Source organism: Argopecten irradians, chromosome 1, assembly GCF_041381155.1.
Source record: "Argopecten irradians isolate NY chromosome 1, Ai_NY, whole genome shotgun sequence".
Lineage (NCBI taxonomy): Eukaryota > Metazoa > Mollusca > Bivalvia > Pectinida > Pectinidae > Argopecten > Argopecten irradians.
The window spans coordinates 27982163-28007902 of NC_091134.1; the positions used below are offsets into that span (position 1 = coordinate 27982163).

The 25740-nt window shown below is 38.6% G+C and overlaps 1 protein-coding gene across 3 annotated transcripts in view; it reads left to right on the forward strand.

Moving 5' to 3' along the window:
* Window positions 1-1026: 1026 nt before the first annotated feature.
* Window positions 1027-25740, forward strand: part of LOC138322984 (echinoderm microtubule-associated protein-like 2) — a 107949-nt gene continuing 83235 nt past the window's right edge. For 2 of the 3 annotated variants that reach the window (XM_069267269.1, XM_069267278.1), the window contains exon 1: window positions 10553-12454. In XM_069267269.1, coding sequence (XP_069123370.1) covers window positions 10811-12454 — 1644 coding nt within the window. In that variant the 5' untranslated portion in view covers window positions 10553-10810. Of the gene's footprint in view, window positions 1599-4636; window positions 5558-10552; window positions 12455-25740 lie in introns of those variants that run through there. The other variant, XM_069267286.1, reaches the window with a different exon arrangement.

A 25740-nucleotide genomic window follows, 5' to 3' on the forward strand; every position in this document is an offset into this window, starting at 1 on the left:
CATAATTCAGAAAATCGGTATATGATAGTAATTCTAAGTTTTCAGGCGAATGCAGTTGATAGTTTGATTAGCAGTAATATAATTACACACATTGAATTTAAACGTTAATTTGAACAACATTCAAGCATGCGACATGTTTGTTTTCATTTCAGTAATATAATGCCCGTGTAGACAAAACTAATTCATTTTCAATTGCACAAATATTGACTTTTCTTGTACCGAAATTGATTGTCAGTCTGACAAACGTGTAGCTGTCAGTCTTTGGACACGTTGGGTCCATTACCGTAACGATCAAATCAGTCGACCAAGGGCTTCCGAATGTTATGTCAGACATACTGTTTTTCATAACAATTATTTTTATCTACGTCTCGATGATAAACGTTGTCTCTGATCTTATTTCATACATTTGTCTTTCGTAGCTTCCACCGGTATACATGTATGTAAATATACATCAAACATATTGACTTATCACGTGACGATTCCACTTGCAGACAATTCAAATGTCAAGTTATTAAAGCAAATACAACTGAAATTTGATATGAGTGCAAAATATAGAAATCGATAGAATTATCATATCGTTATTTGATTGAAATTGACTATTAGACAATGTATAATTTCAAATGAACTTTTCGTTTAGGGATAGAAACGGACTTAATGGTACTGTGATCGACTCATGTGTTCGCTAGGGAGTACAGCACATTCAGGTGTGAAACATTATTATAATTTGTTCTTTTATTCCGTCATACGGACCAAGAAATACTTGAAAGAGTCGGAGAGAAAAAATATATAACTCTATTCATGGTACATGTAAAGGCTTTACTGTCGTTTCTACATGTCTGAACGGCATACACGGCTTGAAGTATTTTTTCTCAACTTTAAACCTGAAGTAAAACTTGAACGCACCTCTAGATAAAAACAGGGTAGTCTACGATGACGTCACTAAATAGGATTTATTCTGACGTAACATGCCGAACGTTCAGCACATGCATGTAAATGGCGCGTTGGAACTTGGAGCACATCTCGTCAAGCTGACAGGGCGTCGATTTAAATGATTTGATTGTGAAATGAACAGCTATTGAGAATATATTTCGGCGTGTTCTTATAAACAGCGATCCCATACAGATGACAAGAATATAAAGGGGAATTATCTATAAATGGAGTGTCGTTTCGATAAGGGGATTTCAATCTGAATGCTGACTACCTGGAGACATGCGATTTATGATCCTAAGACTGCAATTATTAGCATGACAAGGGGAGCGATCTCATGATGGTGTGTTGATATTTATCGGCGAAAGTGAAGATTTACCTTTAATCTCGTTAACACCTGAGACATCTTGCCAGTAGTTTTACCTATACAGGTAAACGTTATCTCACCCATATAATATTTTTACCTGTCGACAGATGATATGAAATTGTACGTCATCTTTTCTAAGGATGTGAACATCCTCACCTTGATTGGAAACATGTGAGGAATATCTTATATGAGATAGTCACGTCATTTTAGCTGGATATCGGTATGGTTACATAGGCTACCAATTAGGATTCCGACCAGGGCAGAAAAACCAAACATGGCGGATTACGAACGCATTCCTGGGTTTGTAAGTATTTTATGTGATATGGTATTTTTGTTAACATTTAAATATTATATTTTTGAAAAATAATTCAGATAATTAAGAGAGCATAAATACTGTAATTTCAAAAAGTTTTTTTTTACCAGAAATGAACAGATATGTAAAACATGACTTACTATGGAAGTGTTTGTGAGTTGATATTGTTTGAAATACACATTTAGTTTTATGAATTGTCACATAAATTTTCACTATACAAACCCTGCATCCGGCAAAACACATTTCACTCACAGGAAATGGAGATTAAATATTCACATCTTCAAAGACAACATCAACACTTCTTTCCGTTTATAAAGTAGAATTAATCACTTTATTTCTTATTTCACCAAAGTGTGCCGAAATGCTGGCTTACATTTACTAACACTATGAACTTGTGTTTATTTATAAAGTAACCAATGGATCTTAAAGGGTGTTTTCTAGAGTTTTCAACGATATTTTAGTTCAGAGCAAACTCCAAAGCTTCGTGTAATCTTCTGGAAAACTTTGGATTCCGCTCTCATGACTCCAGTAAACAAAATACCGGAAACCAAGAATTACTAAAATACAAACCTAAACCCTACAAAGACGGATATTGGTTTCTAATGACTCTCGTTGATCAACTAATTTTTCAACTCATGTTGTAATTCTTAATAAACTTCTCTTGTTGCTGCGTTAGTTGTAGAAAACCGGACAACCCGGAGAAAACCATGATGATTATTCTTTAAGTTTTGTACTCCTAACAATTATTATATATCCACCTGGCTTCCCTTCGTTTCATGCCGCCAATCTATTAAATTTGCACTGACGGAGTGAAACGTGTGACGATGTGAAACTAAGGGAAGTAACTCTGAAAGATCAGGATGCATATGAAATCAAATATAACAGAACTGTAGAATATTGTTTGACAGGTTTTTCCCATTTCTTGATTTCTACAGCATCGGTGAGTATCTATGTTAGAGCTGTATTTTTGAGTAAGTAGATACTGTATATCGTCTTTAACACAAAATCTACCATACTTGACTTTGAGGCTCGATTTTGTATCCTAAAAGCTAAAGATAAATATCATGTCACTTCGCCAAAGCCAACTAGCCAGATTTATATAACAAATGACCACAAATACGCCAACTTTACTATTACTCGTGGGACTCGAACTTTCCACATCGTACTCCCGTATACTTCCACCTACATATATCGTCATTATAGAAGAAATCTACAGTTTAACAATGACGTGTGACTATGTCGTCATCGAGGGTGTTTTTATGTATATCTGTTTGTGTGAGAATCGTGCTATTCACCATATAATGTCAGTTAAAATGTAGTCTTTTATTGTCGGTAATTATTGTTTTGTGTGTTGGTTCTCAATGAAAACACATTGACGAAAAATCTTAGTCACTTGAATGTCCGTCGCTATTGGGCTATTTAAACCTAATAGACAAGCGTCTCAATGATAAGGATCTTGGTATATCACAGTATAGTATCAAGGGTATAAACTCGGCGGTAGAGAAAAACGGACCTGGTTTTTTTTAATCGTGTTTTTTTTTTTAAATAATCGGGCTCTATACACCAGTGACGCATATTTTACCTTAAAGAAAAAATAATTTATCTTTCCAGTGAGTGCTTGATGAACAAAATTGGCCTTGTATCGAGTATTGACCAATGGCCTGATGAATCGGGTTTACGAAAAAATTGCTAGGGAAACATTTCACTGTACACTCGAAAGGTCGTCTCGTCTCTAATGGGTACCTCTAGAACGAATGTGCGTACCCGGCCTACTATATACTGTATACCTTTCGTATTCTGGATTCGGGATTCGAATAACAAATCCGGTGTCAGCACCTTATTCGTTATTATGAATTGAACAAATAAATAACATTTCCAAAACATAAAAAAACAGATCGAAACATAATTTCACAACTTCAAAAACAACTTAAAACCTCGATAAATTCGGGATTTGGGATTCGAATAACGATTCCGATTTCTTCAATCCCGAATCCCGACCACGGTGCTGACACCGAATTCGTTATTCTAATTCCGAATTCCGAATATGGTGCTAACTTCACATTGCCGTTAGGGTACTGTTTACCACCACAAGCGTAGATTTTGTGATTTTCGGCTTGGTTTTTGAGGTTCCCATTTCAGGAGCTGATATTCTTGTTTGCAATAATCCTTATTGTTTGTTGATTCTGCTATCTAGTACCAATATTCGGTGTACCCATACTCCACACTGTCATCCAACTATCAAAACATAAAACATTAAGAAAATATTTAAAACTGTTTCATCTAAGATAAAGAAATAAATGTGTGTGTTGATATATAAGTATTCCATGTAATTTTTTGTGTGTTAACTCAAACTCATTGAGAGGCGTTCCTTTTGATACTAGTAGTTTTTAAGAAAGGTTGAAATAACTGAAATAAATTCCACAGTATTACCTTTCACGAATTTGTCATTGAGGCTTTGTGGATTATAGGTATCTGGACCTGGATCCGTATTACAATTACACGGACTCCGGTCCAAACTTTATATTTCCTTGTTTAAATCTGGTAATTCTTTGCCTGGTGAAACACAATCAAATGTGGATTATCGGCGCCTAGCCCGATCGCGTACCTCCAGGGAATTAATAAAATTGATAATAAACATAAACTGCATCATTATTTTGCAGTGAATGCCTTGTAATATTGAACCCGGATGCGGACTAGCCTAGTAAACCCGTAGTTGGCCCTCGTTTGTGATTACCAGCGATCAAAAGTGTCAGAAAATCTCTATTTCGTATTCATTAAAAATCAATTGTCAACAATCAATTTCGTCCTCCGGAATCGGCAATAGTTAATGCACAATGTTAGGAATAAAAAGGATACGATTTATTAGCTTCCTCGTATAAAGACGAGGTATTGGAGAATCGGCAAGGTAGTTACTGTTGGGATTGTATAAGTTGTAGGGGTTTATTGAGATTTAATAGTGACGTCGTCGTTCGGCTAGAGGCTATCACACTATACTGACCATTTGATTGATATTTGGTTTTGTTTTGCAGGTTTCTGGAGGCTTTGACATGTACCAAAGAGACCGATTTTATAGCGAAAAACAGAAATATATGCAACTGTTGGCGTCACAGGAGCGTAGGAAAGAACGATATAAAAAGCGTGACAAACAACGTAGAAGTAGAAAAAATAGACGAACGGACGAGGATATAGTTAGAACCGGAAGTGAAGAAGAATATGAAAAACCTCCACGTCAACGTAGAAACACGCGGAAAAGAAGCATGCACAAGCGCGACGACGAATTGATGGCGTCAATTGAACGTCGAGAATGGATCTTACGACAACAAATGGATAAGAATAAACAGCATTATTTATCTCCCAAAGATACGAAACTACCTGGTGAATATTCTTACCGCTCTTCTTACCAGCAGGAGTCACGTGATTTCCCATCATACACGGAAGCAAAAAAGACAGCGCCTCCAGTTTATCACGCCGCAGAAACCGAAAAAGCCTCACACATTCCAATGGTGCAACGTCCGATATATGAGGGACAACCGGAACTTCCCCCTATTCCCGAAAAACCGAGATACTATACTCATATTCCTCTTCCGGAAACTGTACAATATGGAGGACAAACGGATAGATCGGACAATGGAAGAGAGGATGCTCGCAATAAACGAGCATCGGTGTTAAACAGAGTTGAGAAACTTCTGAACGATATGAATCGACAAATGAACGAAGGAGAAATTATTCTAAAATCTAACGTCAAACGCAGACATCAAAGGCAGTATGTAAAAAGAAAAGAAGATACGGATTCCGGAGACGAGAACTATGTATTTGTGAAAACAGCAGTAACCCCGACCCCTGTGACATCCTACTACGAGTCTGAGGTGGATGTTTCTCTGCCAAGTCTTCCCGCCAGCTCCCTAGGGCCCCAGGGACCATCCAGGATGTCCTTTCCGTCCGGAGTGAAGGTAAGAGAGATCCAAATATTAAGCACATACATTATTTTGTAACAACTTTCTCAAGGGACTTATGACTTGACATCGTTCTCACACGACTCGATAAAATAAAATGCCACCTACCTCAATTTAAGATCTTTATTATAAAAAAAAAATGATCACGGGCCTGACAGCGGTCGGATTTTACTCTTGTATATGGAAACTTGTCAAGTCCATGTGATTTGTCTATTTGATTGTGTATTTATATACATATTTCCATTTTTACTGCAGCCCCATTATGTAATATTACCAAGCGCAGTTGGCATTCATCAGTGTATGAACTGCTATCCGCTTATTATGACGTCGTTATCGTTGTGTCGTCACAATTGTTGTACCAGCGATCACGGAAGATGGCTGTCCAAGTGGCTGTTTCGTCTTTGTCGATAATGAAATATTCATACATTATAGATGCAAAGTCTCTTTTCATCATAAAGTTGTTATCAAATAATGCGACTGAAGGCAATGCCTTACAGGGCACAGTCAGATGTTACAGTAACCATTAATTATGCACCTTTAAAAAGTTCAAATTATCGAAATAACGGAGCTGAATTTTATGTTTATTTTTTTTTATAAATTCACATACTATCCTTGTCCCAAAACCCCCATTTGAGAAGGAAATCCACATAAGAGAAGGAAAATTTTGTTATTTCCGTAACAGATATTCCGTTTTTGGTCAGCTGATTATATTGGAAGGTGGTCAATCACTTGAACGCTTGCAAATAAAGAGCAATGAACACTGAGCTTCTGCCGGATGAAGATTACGTTCGTCGGATCATAAAAGTGTTTGAACCTCTTGATTATATAATGAGCTGACTTCAAAGCATTGCATTCACGCTGATGGGATTTTTTTACAGTGGGTTAAAAAAAATGGCGGCCTCAAACTAAAGCTGTCAGTGTGGTGGATTGAATTTTGGAAATTGAGTTTTTTTCCACTTATATTTTCATGTATGTGTTACCTTAGAAGTGCTTCGCACTTCGTGCCCTTTGTGCCCTTATAAACATATTCATAGCGAATATGAATGCTAACAAGACAGGGATAAATTCAACATCTATGTAGACCATAGATTCCGCTTACCTCCCTTCCATCACCAAATTAGCGACTCGTGTTGACTTTGGAATCGTCTATGACCTACCCTTGAGGTACGGTGTGTTATAATACTCCCCACCTAATAGATGTTTAAGATGACAGAGATACTAATTTAGATACACTTGTTATAAAGAGTGGGTCTTTACACTATGTGACTGACTGTGGATTTAGTTAACTTCCGATGGCTTGCTGCCATACTGAATGGATATCTATAGTCACTACAGGATAGCCATTCACAGTGTACCGTTATTCATTTCTTTTGAGACTAAATATATACCTGATCTGTTGTCGCACACGTAGCCTTCAGTTTTGCTTTGAAATGTTCCAGGAGATGATAATATGACAGTATGTGTAATCCCTTTGTAATATATTAACATTACATCAATTATAAACATAAATCGTTTAAATAGACGAAAATCAAGTAGATAAAACTTGAATATATTTCATACCAACTAGCAAACATGTGTGGTGTGCCACACTAGCTCGGAGTTTCCCAAGGTTTGAAGGGAATTTCCTCTTCTTTATTTAAAGACTGATTAACTATTGTATTTCTTATCAGTTATTAGCGTCATCTAGATAAAAATTCAAAAATAAGAAGAACAAAATGAAAGTATTGCAAAAACATAACGGATCTTTCAATAACGTAAATGCAGGTAATACTCATGAAATGTGGGAGAACACTGGTAATTTGCCACGTAATAGGTATATACCCAATCGTTGTCATGCATTTTTCACTTCTGCTATATATACACTTCTCGTTCAATCAAACACCTGATTTTGGCTGCTATCGTCAGTGGACAATATGTATTTATTGTTGTATGCATAACCAGTTGCGTGCCAATAAATTGCCAGAGACTCAAAGAAGCATATTGAATTTCAACATGATTCGGATTTTGTTGATGGTATACCTCTTAAAACAATTTACTACGTAGGACAATCATCATAATAATTCTGCAGAGGAAATTAATGTTACTTTGTCTTACTGCACGTGAAAACCAAGTCAAAGAAATTATAGTCACGCGCTGTTTCGGACATTCAGGGTCCAATACATTGTAAAAACATTGCGAATCTATTTTGTTTGAAATTGTAGCATCAAACCTCTGGACCAGAAATGTCTGTTTGTGTAACAATGGTCCGTGTTATTTATGGACTTATAAATGTTGATGGAACCTTTTGAACCACTGCATTGGTATTACAGTTTCAACAACGTTTTATGCATGAAATGTCACATTTAAAAATCAAGCCATCCGTTTATCTTTCTTGGATTCCGTGACCGAGTTTCGTGATGCGGAAATCAGATTGCTTTGATAGCATGTCCAATTGAAAAGGATGATGTCGACGGTTAGTCGTGAGTGCCATGTTGATTTATTTAGTTGTTTATAAATAATCAAATGAGGAGAGTCGACTGTATAGACTTATATGTGCAATATAGTAGTAACAGAGGATGATAAACGGACTATATGAGTTTTCCAATCATAACTCATCAGAAAAAGTTGAGTGTGAGCTACTGTAAATATTACATGAATTAATTGGGCGGAGTTTATGCACTTTCAAGACATATCTTTCTTATAAGGTAGTCTGCTTTAGCCGGAAGTTCAGACACAAAAAGTGACGTTGTATGGCGTTCGACAAATACAACTCCCGTGTGGTGTTTGGCCCAATACGGCCCTATAGAAGTGGACTTTACACAAGTACTCCGTCTTTTCAGAGTCACGTGATATACCCAAAGGTAAGTTCATTGATAGTAAGATCATATAGTGGGACTGCAATGATATTGTACTGCAAATGAACCACAGCAAAACACAAATACATTCACGGGTATCCATATGCCTTTACATCATTAAAAAGTCATTTTCCCGCGCTGACAAATTTCGTGTCTTCCATTTCAGATTTCATGGTTTTTAATGATAAAAATACGACGATACTCCCTGTCACTATCGCCATCCCTTTCATTCCCACCTCAACTCATTCAATCTCGTTTGCACACTAAGATAAAAGGTCACACGGAGAAGCCTTGCTGTATCTGTTTGGTAAAGGTTAATGTTGAAAATAGATAAAAAAGGAGACGTTATCCTGTTCTTTCATAAATGAAATATGTCTGATAGGTTGTAACGTTTCAAAGCATTAAGTAATACTTATTATGGTTAAGGAGAGAACCTCAAACGACCACATATTTATATTTGTCTGCATAATTCTTTATTTAACCAGACCAATGTTCTTTATAAACCTTAAATAGATAACATTTTCCGCGTTGTTTAAAGATTGAAACGTGACATACTACCTAGGACAATACTTACCCCCAGACAATAAGTTCGTTTCCGTAAACAAAAATCACTACTTAGCACTTACAACATCAAAACATCTATACACATGACCTGAGCCGAAGCTACAACTCCAAGAACTGCAACATTCCTTATGTAAATCTTGGGTTATTATATAGTTGGTTGTAAAAGCCTCTGTTGTAAAATGGTGTATTCAAATTTACAAACTTTACATAAACATTACCTGAACATCAACTCGAACCCGAACATAAAATTATTTAGGAAGTTATAAGTTTATAACAAATATTATCAACAATTAGATAATAATTTGTGGGACTAAAAAAATCATCAAAATCGACAAAGTTATCACGCTAGTTTTAAAGTTACACTTAAAAAATTAAAAGCTGTTTCTGTTAAAGTATGTTATTTTACATATCCATATGATTCAAGTGTCATACTTTCACAACCGTGCTTATATAAGAACCAGTGAAAATAATAGATTTATGTTATATTGAACTTCGCACCCTAGTATTTAATACTTGGCTTATTTGACATTTGTTTGTACTGTACGTACTTTTAAAGAGCGCGTCCTTTATTCGGACAAATAATGCTTGAGTTATCCACAAAGGGTATACGATTGAAGCATTTGTGTTTGTTCGTTTGCGATATGTAACAATGCCGGAAGTCACATGACCGGAAGTGTTGTTATACAGTTTTCCAAATTTCACTCTCACCGTGTATGCTAGCATACAATACAAATAATTAAGACGGATTTTATTTAAAACATTTGATATTAGTGCTAATTATTCACTCATATTCTCTCTGGATATCAAACAGGTGTGTTTAAATGTAAAAGTAAAAAAATCAGTTGTTAATTATGAAAAATAAGTTTTAACTGTTGAACTGTGTATATGACCATACTTTGTATTATTGGAGCTTGACATTAAACCGGATGCTGTATTTACCAAGACTTTGAATGCCCTTTATTACTAAGATTTGCTCTCCTGATCTTTACTGTTACCAAACATGGGGATGTCTTATGAGGCCTGCCGTTTGACGATTAGTTTGGCGACTTTCTCCTGGATAGACAGATCCTAAAGGCTTCTTATGACTATGGAATCGAATAGCTTATCCTTCACACAGACATTCTTATGAAGGTTGTGAAATTACGAGACATATTTTCATGAAACCTTTAAGGAGACTAATGAATTCATCGAAATGGTATTCCGTTTGGTGGCGAAGTGGACTAATACGTTCCACATCTCTAATACAAACCAAAAATAAATACCTAATTGTGAGAAGGTGTTTGACCAGCAGATCCTCTACACAGATACCCGACTAGTGCGAATTTTGAGGTGCTTCGTTGGTCTGTGGATGGAATACCGTGGGAATACTTTGCTTTAAGTTTAATTCTTTGTCAGTGAAATCACAGGATTATGTCGCCCCATGATGAGAGGTAAACAAGGAAGCATAAAAGTAGTACCCGCTTTCCACATACAAAATGGTTCAGGTTCAAGGATTCTAAAAGGGAAAACTCAAACGTTACGTCCGAAGGAGAGCTTTGGTGATTATTCCGATAACAACAGAGATAACCCAATTTCTTCAAACTTGACAGAAACAGAACGGACATTCTCTACTAACCGATATGAAAGTATTGATGACTCCGATAATACAAGGGTCGTGATTACCAAAACTAATAAATTATCAATTTCAACAAGGAGGACCAGCTTACTTCAAAGACAGAAAATCCATAGATTCAGGAATGTGACAAAAAGATTTTCTGATGCAAATAAAACAAAAGCACAACCTCAAACAACTGGAAGTCATGCAACAACAGAGAACAATTTGGATACTTCCAGAGAGGAATTCCCATTTATAATGGACATGACTACCAAGGACAGCGTATATACAGACATTGTTACGGTAGAGAAGGATAAATCTCCAGTGGTATATTCACAAACAACATTGACAGAAAATAAACCGAACCGTGCAGACCCAGACAAGACGAGTCAAGGACTGGAACAACCGAACAACCCAGTTCCAGCAGTGACGAGAACTGGTATGAAGAAACCAAGGCGACATACAGAGAAGAAATCCAAGAGGTATTCTGTAGCCTTTGGTTCGACAGTGGTATATAATCCAGCTCTGAAGACACATACTCAGCACCGAAAACAGCGCCGTGAACGTACTCATATGATGGCTAGGGATGAGACTAGTCTGAAGGGACCTAAATCAGAAGGAACCCTGAAGTCCAAAACAAAGAAAGGCAGATATAACCCGGAAGGTACCAAACAAAATCCTTCTGCTTCGCCGTCTAAAAGTGATAAAGACATGGCAAAGGTGCACGGATCACATGACCAAATCATAGCTTCTTATGTCAACTCAGTACCGTTTCTTGTCGACCGATCCACCTCGATGTCCGGTGCTCCTAATTCTTCAGATGTTATAATCCACGAAAACTCAAGCGAGAAATCAACCTCGAAACCATTAACACAAAACCAATTAAAGAAATCCGGTAGTTTGTATGGTCCACCAACAAACAATGCTCCCGTTAATCAAGACAGATATAAGCGTTCTAATGACGATGACGATAAAGCATTAAACGTATTTAAGACCCTGAATCCAAACAGGAAGCAAGACGTAGAATTATATATGAGCGGTTTGAGCCACCAAGAAGACATTGTACAGAATAGTATCTCACGGAGGAAACTTCCAGTGGTTACGAAATCGGCAAAGGAGAAGGTTCTAAAGGAATTCAACAAAAACAATACTTTTTTTGATATCAGAACACCTGAAAGTCATGTAAGTCGCCAAGATACATCAGTGATGTCTTTACCCCCAGAAATGCCGTCAAAGAATGCAACTGTTGATCTTGTAGTCTCGTCACATGATATTCCGTCCTCTCAGAGTGTTAATCTGTCTCCGCAAAATATTTTATCGCAACCGAGCGTTAATCTCCTAAAGCTTGAGCACAGTAACCATATTGAAAACCCGCAATACTTCAAAAGGAATACAACAAGTATTAAAAACCCTGAATACATCAACTGCCATACCACAGTTAGAGATACTGTTAATGGCAGACCAATTACAGTAAGTGGTAAATATGGAAAGGCGGCAGCGTTTGTTATACCAACAGTTCGCAAAATTCCATCACCGGATCACCTATCGCGCATGGGCAGATACGAAAGTAATCCAGTTAATGTTCCTCTCAGCCGAACCAAGTCGACCTCTTACACCAGAACTAACTATCTGACTGTTGGGCGAGGAAGCAGAAGAAGTGAAACATCGTCCTCAATGCCCATGCAAATGCGCCCCTGGAACTTTTCTCCCAAATCCTTAGATTCTCCTGGTATTTACCACAGTCAAGTACAAGCAACAAATACGTCACTTCCGGGACGTTTAGATGCTCTGCAACCAAACAATACACCGAGATCTGTGGATAAACAGAACATTTTAAAAAGGCAAATGAGTGAAAACTCATTGTTGTTTGATGGATTCTACAGGAGTGGTAAATCGTCGCTAGTAAGTGTATATCTTTCTTTTACAAGTTAATCATCAATACATTAGCCTTTATCTTATAGGTTGAAATGACCTAATTATTTGATACCGTCTGTAAACATGATTAGGTGTTTACGGAACAGATGATTTGAGATCATATTGTATTTTGTAGTGGTTATTGTTTGTTGCATTTTATTATGAAGTGCAGCGATTTGGATCAACCTAGTTAAATATCATATTTATATAATTATATAACTTACCTTTATTTTGAAAATATAAAGAACCTAAGCATATATTATCATATTCATAAAAATGTATTAAATTTGATAATTTCCACTGCCTACTTCGTTAGGACAGCTTTCAGTGTAAAGCTTAGATTGACCAAACACTAGAATTATATCCACTTGTCCACAAATTACTCTCTCTTTAACGTAATTATAAAGTGAATCCCTTATTATCCTTAAATGTGTGAATATCTGCAATGCTGCGGGGTATTCATGTTATGTCTAATTGTGATAGTTACACTCCTACATTTTCATAGTGCGATCTCACCGAAACATGCAGATATTAGTCCATCTTAACTTTGTTTTCACACAATTGAGGACACTCTAGAGAATAATGTTCAGACAAGATCTGTTTGTCTTGTGAATGTCATTTAGCACTTTTCAGTAAGATGCATGAACTCCTGAACTACAAACATGTTATTGTATTGAGGGGTATACTGTACTTAGGCCGTGATGTCATTAAACACTGTAGATAGTAAATTAATTAATATCAATTCCCATTGTTCACGTGGTAATGAATCGTACCAAGACCATTAAAGCGACACGCCGTATTACGTTTCCCGGTGCCAATATGAAAATATTCCATGAATTCGCACCATTTATTATAACTTAATTACACGACCATCCCTAAATGTTTCATGTGTTACTCCCCTGGGACGTCGACAACTAGGGTAATGTTAACTGCATGGAATCTAGGTCCACCCAAGCATTTCAAACAGCCGAAAACATACCTTAGATACAAATAAACACCTTTGCTTGAATCCATTTGTCAGTGTACATGTAGCACAGTTTATTTAAATTTTGTCTTGATATTATTCTTACATATACATTTTTGTTTCTTATGCAACTCATTGGTACCATAAAATTCCGATTTATAAAGTTAGAAGTTTAGTTTGAACTCCACCGTGTGCTATGTTTCTGTGACATGCCAGTGTTTGTGAAGAAATATATAATTCTAAGCGCGTGTTTGACATAGACCTTGACATTTAAACACGGCATTGTATCTCTGTGGTGACAAATTAATATACGAAACTGCGGCATGATTCGATAGGTTGACAAATGAATCGTATCTCGACGGAAAATGACACGAATGCATAATTGATTGGTCTCTTTGGTGATATTGTTTGGGAATACAATGTTTGTTTGAATGATGATTTATAGAAAGTTTATTTAAGTTTGTCATCTAAGGTACAACTGAAAAACATTGACTGAAGTAGGGAAAACAATTTTTATTGACAAATTCGAAATTAGGTCATTCGTATTTGAAATTAATTTCTTGATTTAAAAGACCGAAAATGTCGCTAGAGCATTGACTATTATCCTAGAGATGTATGCTCTTCTAAAGTCCGTCAGTTTCTTCCGCTGTCTTATTAGACCCCTACGATATAGCGTGTTTCTACTGTTTTGAATCATTTTACTTATTGTAATGTCTCGATGGGCTTGGTAACATGTCTGATAGTTTGTATCTAGCACTTTACCCTTGGGTCTAGGTATGTGTTTAACTTATTAATTTGTCTGGAACTATTTGCCGCTAGACATCCACCCATGGTTCGACTCGGGTTCCTCGTGGGACAGTTGCCAGAATGATCATATATATTCATTGGAGCCCAGTATTTTCCCCACGCCGTCCCGAACTGACCATATCTTTTAAACGGACGCAACACAGCAGCATATAATCAATATACACTCTGTCGTATATATCATGGAACGTTTAAAAGTTTACAAAAGACATTCTCTTGGCTGTCAACTTTTCACTTGTTCTGATGTAGTATTCAGCTGATACTGGTTTTATTTGTGTAAGTTGTTTGTTGGTCAATAGAAAACCGATATCAGTAAGTAAACCTCTTCCTTTGTATAGAAAGGGTTCTGAAGTCGGCCCTATTCAGAATTATACCAACAAGTTGTGATTTTGTAGTCTTCAATATAAGGCAAAGTTATAATGAAATCAAACAGGTGTCTGATTCAATTACCATACAATATAGTGTCATATTAGGTTGTGGCCAGTCTGGATAATTAAAAGAAATCACCATTCTACGGTATCGTACCTGGCAAGTGATGGACTATACAAGTACAAGTGCATAACAGGCATAAAGGGAACAGTACAATCAGTTTCGTTATTTTTATGACATGGTCAAGCAAAGGGTGGCGGAGGAAAAAATTCACTCATTAACTAATGAACATATATAGGACGTTGGATCAGAACAGAAGCCACATTAATCCTGATTACAAATAACCATGTAGAAAATAACTAAAATAATTGTATCATCTAGCTATATGTACTTGCAGAGCTTTTCTTTTCTCTGTAACACGAAACAGTTATTTACACAACATATTTGACAATGGTCTCGAGTCTATGGGACACAGATCGAGGTGGATGAGTGGTGAAAGAAGGTTGGGTACCTTAACCACTCGTATAAAATGGCTGTTCTATTGACCAAACAAATAAATGTCTGTCGCTGTGAGTCTACCTGATGTTCTTATTTATCACTAAATAACCTTTTTATAGTAATATTCAACTGTATAATGTTATATGTGGAATAAACCCACCCATCTTCATTAGAAAAGTGAAAATGGTTTAGTCAAGATTACCAAAAGTCCCTTCCGCACACAGGGTCTCTCAGAAAATGGAGAAATGATGAAGATCTACAATTAGTGCCTGTTCATATTTATGAACTTATAACGTTAAGGTGGAGGATTAGTGATTGACGTGATAATATCTTGCCTGGTAACCGCGAAATGCGTGTAGATACACCCCAATACACTTGGTATAAACAATACTGAGGCTGAATGATTCCTGTCATTTGAGGGGGGTACCATTTTTTTTAAAATACACGTATCGAAAATGGTGGTGTGCGACCCTGGAACTTAGTGCAGTAACCAAGGGGAGGTAAGACAGTACCCGGATGCTGACCTCATTCCTGAACCCGAAATAAACGAGTTAAGTCACACAAGTTTTCGTCTCCGTGTTTCAGGTAAGTTTTAGTATTGTAATCGAAACATCGGTCAGTTATATTGGTCCCCAGTATTGATAATATGTCGTTCTAGGAAATGGAAGAGGTTTTGGAAGTTGTCAGACCATATATTAGTGTTTATTGTTAATATTCTAAACCGCGTGGTCCAGCGGGGCTTTGTCCAGCATCCCGCCATTGTCCAGTGTAGCGTGGGTAAAGTGATGATATCGTTTTGTAATTGTACGGTGCCAAAAATTGTTATAAGTTGTAATGTAAGACAAGATTATTGTTGATATTAGTATTTTATGTTTATATTTCCGGATTACTGATTCTTAACTTGAGATTTCGCTCGATTAAAACTTTTCCTTTGCTCGGTCGTCAACAACGCGAGTCTCGCAAATCACGAGTTGCCTCCCGTGGACCATCAGAAATAAGACCAATGTGTATTTTAATGTGATCGAATTACGAAATCACAAACGGGGAGAAATGCTAATACTCAGGAAAATATTTGTGTTTATCATGTTGTTACAAATTGTGAATATTATTATAAATTCATAATGTCATTGTCAGATGTTATAAAATGTGGATTGTTGGCATATTAATGAATGATGGGGAAAATAAGGCAATGAGTTAAAACCTGTGTTTCATAGTTATTTTGCTTCATTCTAAATTGATATAAACAAACTTTATTTTTCTTAAATTAATATTGTATAAATAATTTCCTCGATCATAAATTATTCCTTTGATTTCATTTGAATTTTTATAAATTTGCTATCGCTCATTAAACCTGGTTAAATAAAAGATTTTATTATTATTATTATTTTGTAAAGTCCTAAATATTCAAATGTACCAAATTAATTTTAATTGGAACAAAACTAGTCATTATTGTACAATCTAGTCATTTGATGTGCACCCAGTGGTGTGTTGTCATGTTGCAATTTCTCTAGTCTAGTCAATTCATGATTTTACTTCAACATTGTTGCAATATTTTAGTCCAGTCAAGCTATGCTATTTCAACTTAGTCAAATTGTAATTATTTTAGAATAATCAATACATCAGAATTGTTTCCACTTTTTGAACTTCTGAAAAGTTATGCATTGCCAAGTCGTTTGATCTTTGACAGTTTACAAAATAGAAATAAATGTAACCGTATTTCACGATGTCAATGTACTCTAGACAGTAACGAGCCATGTACTTGTATTTGTCAACTATGTACTATTGTTTAACTGTTTTATTGTTATGGAATTGTAGGGATTCCTGAACCCGAAATAAACGAGTTAAGTCACACAAGTTTTCGTCTCCGTGTTTCAGGTGTGTCCGTCTCTCCGACAAAACTCAACCGTAATATTTGGGGGCTCGTCCGGGATATTAGTCGGAGTAATGAAGTCGCCATTGAGCCTGAGGGGTGAGGAGCTGGAGGTCGTGGTCTGGCAGTTGTTGTTTGGTGCCAGTTTGGTAGCCCTGCGTGCACTCATCGACCATCTGGGGGCGCCTTCGGAGGACAAGGAAAACAAGACGAAGATGAAATTAATCAACGACATACGGGATTGGTTGGAGACTGAGAAACAGGAGTCCGGTGGGGGAACGACAGCACTATTGGCGATCGTGGCCGATTTGTATGAAGAGCCAAAACCCACATGCATGGTGAAACAAGAACAGAATGAAGAACTCACCGAAGAGTCAAAAGAAACAAATAATCCTGATGAGCAAGATTGCAGTGACCTTGTAAAATCAAAACCAATGTATGCCCGGAAGGATTTAAAAATCCAAGGTCAGGTCGGGGAGTCACAAAGTACGAACACTATCAGTTTCCTCAACCTCGTGCGGCAAATCGACGAGGCTGAGTCAAAGGGATACTCAGAGGCCGAAATTGTCAATAGCGTCATCCGCTCGATACAGAACGGGTGTAAATTGCGAGGATACTTGGAAGGACGCGACAGTCTCAGCCTAAAAAGCCTCATGACAGTGATACGATCATTCTATAATGAAAGGACAGCTGCTGAGTTTTATCAAGAACTCTGTAATATCACACAGGGAGCGAAGGAAACGCTTCAGGACTTTGTGTATCGAGCTTTAACACTAAGACAGAAAATATTATTCTGTTCAAAATCGGAAAAGGTTGCGTACGATCCATCTCTCGTCGAAAACCAGTTTCGTCATTCAGTTGCAACCGGTCTGCGGGATGACTGCCTAAAGACAGAGATCCAATTACTGTTGTCGCGGAACGGTTCTGACGAGGAGTTGATAGAAGGAGTTCAAACAGTGGCGCGTCAACACGAGGAGCGACGACAGAAACTGGGTGCAAACTCGAGTTTGCGCAAGGTGAACCAGCTTGATGGTGAAGTCAGAAACGAACTATCGGCCATGCGTGTTGAAATAAACGAGTTGGTCCAGAAGCTGTCGTCATCTGATGCGCGTACGGACGGCACTAGTGGACCCGAAAGATATCAACCCCGACGATGGCGCGGCCACTGCAAGGCGTGTACCGAGCAAAATATTCGCTTTTGTAGACATTGCTTTAAATGTGGCAGCGATGAACATAAACAGAGAGACTGCCCGCAACAACAACAGCCGGGAAACGGACAGGGGTCAAACGGGGAAGGGGGCCGTTGACCTGTGATGATGACACCCCTAGACAGAATGTGAACCAGGATGTTGTGCAAAGTACCGGTACTGTGTATGAACTTAGTGTGAGAGACCGGGAGAAATTATCTAAACTTGTGGGGGAAAAATGTATTGTTTCTGTTAAATTTGATGATGTCGCTGTTGACGCATTATGGGATACGGGTGCACAAGTCAGTATAATTGGTCTTGAATGGTTCACAAAAAACATGTCGGGTAAGCGCATCAAGGGTATCTCCGAGTTATTTGAACGGGAGTTAAATATTACGTCTGCTAGTGGAAATGAGGTCCCATACGAGGGTTGGGTAGAGGTCAATGTTAGTATCGATGCTGAGTCAGAAGTCTGTGTTCCGTTTCTGGTCAGTAAGTGTAGGTTTGACCATCCAATTCTGGGGTATAATGTTATTTCTCAGTTTTCCAAGTACGACACTGCGGCGACACTCTTCAAAGATGCCAAGATAGGTAAGGAGGTGCTATCAGTCATCCAGCGGAACAATAACAGCTGCTGCCGTGCAAAGGTAAGTGGTCACAAAGTTATCATCCCACAGGGAACAGTGAAAATGATCCGAAGCCAGGTACGTTCGCACAAGGTTGCTGGGGGTAGGGCAGTGTTATTCAGCCCTGATAGTTCGTTGGTGCTACCAGATGGTTTAGAAGTATCAGAGACGTTGGTGGAGCTTGGGGAAGGTACAGTGTCGAGTGTTCAGATTCCCGTTTGTAACACAAGTAGTCGTGACATTACTCTACACTCTGGCACGCCATTAGGCATTGTTACTTCGGTCAAGTCGGTTATTTGCCTCAGAGTTCCTGATCAAGAGGATGTCCCAAAGGATGGCAGATCTGGTGAAGGCACAGGCCCAAGTGTGATGAACTTATCAGATGAACCACGTGACGTTCCAGTCGCCTCAACAATTTGGGATCCTGCTGTGGTATTAGACAGGGAGAGGTTGGATCTAGAACAGCAAAGTCGTATTCAACAGATGCTGAGGGAGGAAAGTGAAGCATTCTCTCGAGATGGAAATGATGTGGGTTGTGCACCATCATTGAGGATGAAGATCGAGATGACTGATGGGATTCCAGTGCAACAGCCATATCGAGCCATCCCACCACCACTGTTCAGAGAGAGGTTAAAGATTATATCATCGATCTTGTAAACAAGGGTTGGGTCAGGAAGTCATCATCACCGTACTCCAGTGCTCTGGTCTGCGTTCGGAAGAAAGACATGAGTTTGCGTCTGTGCGTGGATTACCGAGCCATTAACCAGAAGACTGTACCTAGTCGAAAGCCAATTCCACGGATACAAGACACCTTAAGTAGTCTAGGTAAGAACATGTGGTTTTCAACTTTGGACCAGGGTAAGGCTTACCACCAAGGGTTCATGGAAGAGTCGTCGATCCCCTACACAGCTTTTATCAGTCCCTGGGGACTTTATGAATGGTCAAGATTCCATTTAGATTGACAGGAGCACCAGGGGCGTTCCAAGAATTCATGGAGGAGACGTTGTCGGACCTTCGAGATGAAATATGCATCCCATATTTGGGATGACGTGTTAGTTTTCAGTAGGGATTTGGACCAGCACATCAAGGACGTTCGTCAGGTCCTTCAACGCCTTCGAGAAAAGGGTATAAAGCTGAAACCTGAAAAATGTATGATGTTTCAGCGCGAAGTTAGATTCCTGGGACAGGTCGTGTCTGCTGAAGGATGTCGAGTTGACGAAACGGATATCCTAGCTGTCAGCGGGTTAAAAGAGAAAAGACCGACGAACATTGGTGAGCTGAGGAAGATGCTAGGATTACTCGGTTATTACCGGAAGTACATCTCTGATTTTAGTCGACGTGCAAAACCACTCTACGATTTGTTGAGGGATACAGCTGATGAAGGAGAGAGGCCAACGAAGAAAAAGCGACCCAAGAAGCCTCCTCGAAAGGGCGGTCAGAAGTCCTCTAAGCAAGAAATTACCTGGACTGGTGAACATCAGTGCGCCTTAGAGGATCTGATTGATTGTCTGGGGAAGGCACCGGTCATGGCGTTTCCCGATTATGAGAAACCGTTTGTCATTCATTGTGATGCATCGTTGGAAGGTTTGGGGGCGGTTCTGTATCAGGTTCAGGCAAGTGGTAAGTTAGCTGTGGTTGCCTATGGGTCGCGTACTCTCACTCCTGCTGAGAAGAACTATCATTCGAGCAAGCTGGAATTTTTAGCATTACGTTGGGCGGTCACCGAGAGGTTCCACGACTTCCTGTACTACGCACCCCATTTCGAGGTTTATACAGACAATAATCCTCTCACCTATGCCCTAACAACCACGAAGCTTGATGCAACCCGACAGCGATGGGTGGCTGAATTAGCTGATTACCAGTTCAAGATCTTCTATAAACCTGGAATCAGTAATACCGCGGCAGATGCTCTGTCAAGGCTTCCAATTAACATGGAGGAGTATGCGAAGCGATGTACCAGCACTTCCGGAGTTGAGGAACTCAAGGCATTAGCCCAGGTGATAAACAGCAATGCCGTACCGTATGGCTGGGAGACGAGTATTTCATCAGTCTTGACGAGGGTAGAACCGGAAAGGGTGGACGACGCTCTGGTTGGAGACGATATGTTACAATATACAAGGAAAGAGTTGGTGCAAGCCCAAGAGACAGACGTGGCTCTTGGCCTGTTCAAACAACTACTGATCACTGGAGAGAGACCAGGTCGGAAACAGCAGCAACAGATGAATGTGGATGTGAAACTCTGGCTGCGTGATTGGGATCGTTACAGTATTGACGAAGGTCTGGTGACCCGTTCCTGCAAATTACCTGATGGGCGACGAGTGGCACAGGTCTGTTTACCCGAGAGTCTGAGAAAAGTCGTTTACCAGGAGTTACATGAAAAAATGGGACACCTTGGTGCTGGTCGAGTAACGGCACTGGCAAGGGAGAGGTTCTTCTGGCCCAGGATGGTTCGAGACGTCGGTCATTTTGTTCGAAATAAATGTGGATGTTTGAAGGACAGAAGACCTAACGTCACTCGGAGAGCGGAACTTAAACCGATCCAGACCAGTTGCCCATTCGAGTTGATTTCAATCGACTACATGCACCTGGAACGATCCAAAGGGGGATATGAATATATCTTGGTGATTGTAGACCACTACACCCGATTTGTCCAGGCTTACCCCACTCGGAATAAATCCGGGAAGACTGCCGCCGACAAGATATTTAATGACTTCATTCCAAGATTTGGGTTTCCAGCAAGGATCCATCATGATCAAGGTCGAGAGTTCGAGAATGACTTGTTTCGCAACTTGCAGAGATACAGTGGTATCGCACACTCTAGGACTACGCCGTATCATCCGTCAGGAAATGGTCAATGCGAACGGATGAACAGGACTATCTTGGGTATGTTGAGGACTTTGTCCCCTGATCAGAAGGCTGACTGGAAGGCCCATTTGAACCGGTTGTACATGCATATAACTGTACGGAACACGAGTCGACTGGCTACGCTCCCTTCTACCTCCTCTATGGACGGTCACCAAGACTACCTGTGGATGTGATATTTGGTTTACAACCAGAAGGAACACCAAAGAACGTGAAGGACTGGGTCGAAGGTCTGCATGAGGCTTACGACTTGGCCCAGAAGAAAATCACAAAATCATCGAAAAAGTCCAAGGAGTACTACGACCGTGGACTTAAGAGTACGGTGCTCAAGCCTGGTGACCGTGTCCTTGTTAGGAACATGTCCGAACGAGGGGGACCTGGAAAGTTGAGGTCATTCTGGGAACGCAAGATTCATGTTGTCAAGCGCCGAATGTCTGATGATTCGCCGGTCTACGAGGTTCAAGCCGAGGACGAATCCGACAGGTTACGCGTACTTCACCGTAATCTACTACTCCAGTGCGATTTCTTGCCGTTTGAAGGGAAACCTATGAAGGTACTAAAGACCCGTAGAGAAAGGACACGGAGGGCCAAAACTGCTGGAACGCAAAGCAGCGCCAGGGAGCAAGAAACAGGTTCAAGTGAGGAGGACAGCTTGTTAGAAGTCCCACTTCTCAGGTCCAGAGCCAACAAGAAAGGGCGTTGAACCCATCAGCTCCAGAATTTGTTCCAGAGGCCATGTCAGGAAATAGTAGGACTGACACAGAGGTACCTCAAGATGTCCAGAGTCCTGAAATTGAACCGTCGGTAGAAGAGGACCAAGCAGCAGTTTCCGAGGTAGAGCGAGGTGGCGAGATTCAGGTCCCGAGTAGTGACACGTCAGAAGGAGGAGAATCCTGGTCATCCGCTAGAGAATCGTCTGGTGAGGAGACCGATCCGTCATTACCGCCAACAAGAGATCGGAAACAAACAGAGAGACTGACTTACGATCATCTTGGGAAACCGTCGTCTTATGCCTGGTAGTAACTCATGTATTTGAAGACGAGTATATGTACTTTCAGTACGAAATGTTATAAAAATTTTTTTAATGTGTTTTAATTGTTTATTAAAGTGAATTGTCTGGTATCGCTATTTGAAAAGAATTTGTTACAGAATTCTATAGGTCAGTATGACCAGAGTATGGAATTCAGATAGTCGCAGATTTGCAAGGACTTTGAAAATTGGCCATTTTCGGGTCTATCACTATCTATACGGTAACAATGGGCTGTTGAGTAATATTATTTTCTCAGAATTCCACTAAAACTCTTTCCATTGTATTGAATTCAACAAGATGAGGAACATGGTTTTTTTTTCCCTAATTCTAGAACAGGTAATGTATACCAAAGTTAAAACCTCCAATGTCGAGGACGACATTTGTTCAACGGGGGAAGTGTGTGACGAGGTAAAATATTGTTTATTTGGGGGGGTACCATTTTTTTAAAATACACGTATCGAAAATGGTGGTGTGCGACCCTGGAACTTAGTGCAGTAACCAAGGGGAGGTAAGACAGTACCCGGATGCTGACCTCATTCCTGAACCCGAAATAAACGAGTTAAGTCACACAAGTTTTCGTCTCCGTGTTTCAGGTAAGTTTTAGTATTGTAATCGAAACATCGGTCAGTTATATTGGTCCCCAGTATTGATAATATGTCGTTCTAGGAAATGGAAGAGGTTTTGGAAGTTGTCAGACCATATATTAGTGTTTATTGTTAATATTCTAAACCGCGTGGTCCAGCGGGGCTTTGTCCAGCATCCCGCCATTGTCCAGTGTAGCGTGGGTAAAGTGATGATATCGTTTTGTAATTGTACGGTGCCAAAAATTGTTATAAGTTGTAATGTAAGACAAGATTATTGTTGATATTAGTATTTTATGTTTATATTTCCGGATTACTGATTCTGTAACTTGAGATTTCGCTCGATTAAAACTTTTCCTTTGCTCGGTCGTCAACAACGCGAGTCTCGCAAATCACGAGTTGCCTCCCGTGGACCATCAGAAATAAGACCAATGTGTATTTTAATGTGATCGAATTACGAAATCACAAACGGGGAGAAATGCTAATACTCAGGAAAATATTTGTGTTTATCATGTTGTTACAAATTGTGAATATTATTATAAATTCATAATGTCATTGTCAGATGTTATAAAATGTGGATTGTTGGCATATTAATGAATGATGGGGAAAATAAGGCAATGAGTTAAAACCTGTGTTTCATAGTTATTTTGCTTCATTCTAAATTGATATAACAAACTTTATTTTTCTTAAATTAATATTGTATAAATAATTTCCTCGATCATAAATTATTCCTTTGATTTCATTTGAATTTTTATAAATTTGCTATCGCTCATTAAACCTGGTTAAATAAAAGATTTTATTATTATTATTATTTTGTAAAGTCCTAAATATTCAAATGTACCAAATTAATTTTAATTGGAACAAAACTAGTCATTATTGTACAATCTAGTCATTTGATGTGCACCCAGTGGTGTGTTGTCATGTTGCAATTTCTCTAGTCTAGTCAATTCATGATTTTACTTCAACATTGTTGCAATATTTTAGTCCAGTCAAGCTATGCTATTTCAACTTAGTCAAATTGTAATTATTTTAGAATAATCAATACATCAGAATTGTTTCCACTTTTTGAACTTCTGAAAAGTTATGCATTGCCAAGTCGTTTGATCTTTGACAGTTTACAAAATAGAAATAAATGTAACCGTATTTCACGATGTCAATGTACTCTAGACAGTAACGAGCCATGTACTTGTATTTGTCAACTATGTACTATTGTTTAACTGTTTTATTGTTATGGAATTGTAGGGATTCCTGAACCCGAAATAAACGAGTTAAGTCACACAAGTTTTCGTCTCCGTGTTTCAGGTGTGTCCGTCTCTCCGACAAAACTCAACCGTAATATTAACAATACTGAGGCTGAATGATTCCTGTCAAGCATGACGCTTAAGTGGCATCATGTGATTCACTTCATGTTTAATACACAATGCTAAGTAAAACCTGCTATCGACCATGGAGAAACACAACAGTAAACTAGGTGAACCACAGCCCTTAAATACCTGGCTAGCCGTCATCATTCCCGCGTACTTAAATAGTGTGTGTAGGTTAGGCAACATTTCTATTAGGGTTAATGTAACAATCAGACAGTTATTTGAGTTAAATCCAATAAAAATGAGAACATTATCGAATGGAAATAATTGAAGTATTTCCAATATCTACATAATTTATGTAAGTATATATCTTACCTCCCTATCTTTCTCAATTCACCAACGATATTATGGCAATTAGCAGCCTATCTTTTATCGATTTCTTTACATTACTTCAACTATTTCTATGAAAAAAGACTAAAAATGAACACAAATTCATTAGTTTTGTCTTTTAATCTATGGAGTCTTATTATGGCTTTATTTTGGCGTTGTCTACTTTATAAGTTTTGTTTTGCATATAGATTATAAAGGGAACATCACGATCGGAGTACAGACGACGTGAATTCAACAATGATAACATATGCTGTTCTTCATCAAATAGGCCAGGAATTTGAAGAAATTGATAAATTAATAAACAGTGAAATAAATAAATACAATTAAATCAAATGATTTATAAAAAGCAAAACTAAAAAAAATATATTAAAAATCCTGGTTAATAGAAATGACTAAAATGTAGAAAATAAATTAAAAAAGGATTAACAGGTACATTGTTAGGAATAGAACGGTAAACGACCAAAGTTTGTTGGTGTGGATCTAAGGTCTTGGCTGTTTATAACTCTGATAAGAATAAAACCCTGTGGCGATAATTTGCCCAACCAGGACATATGTTTTAATTAACTGTATTATAGGTGACTATTAGTCCGGATCTGCACGTCAATGCCGAGTCAGTATGTTACTGTAGTCTCCACGCCAACTAGCATACCGTAACACTAATGCCATTGGGCCTGACACTGTTTACCATTGTTGTCGCTATTATTTCGCTGTAATTATTTATAACAATACAGTATATACTTGCCGACACCAGATATCGGCCTTTTTACGGCACGACAGGTTCGCCATAGC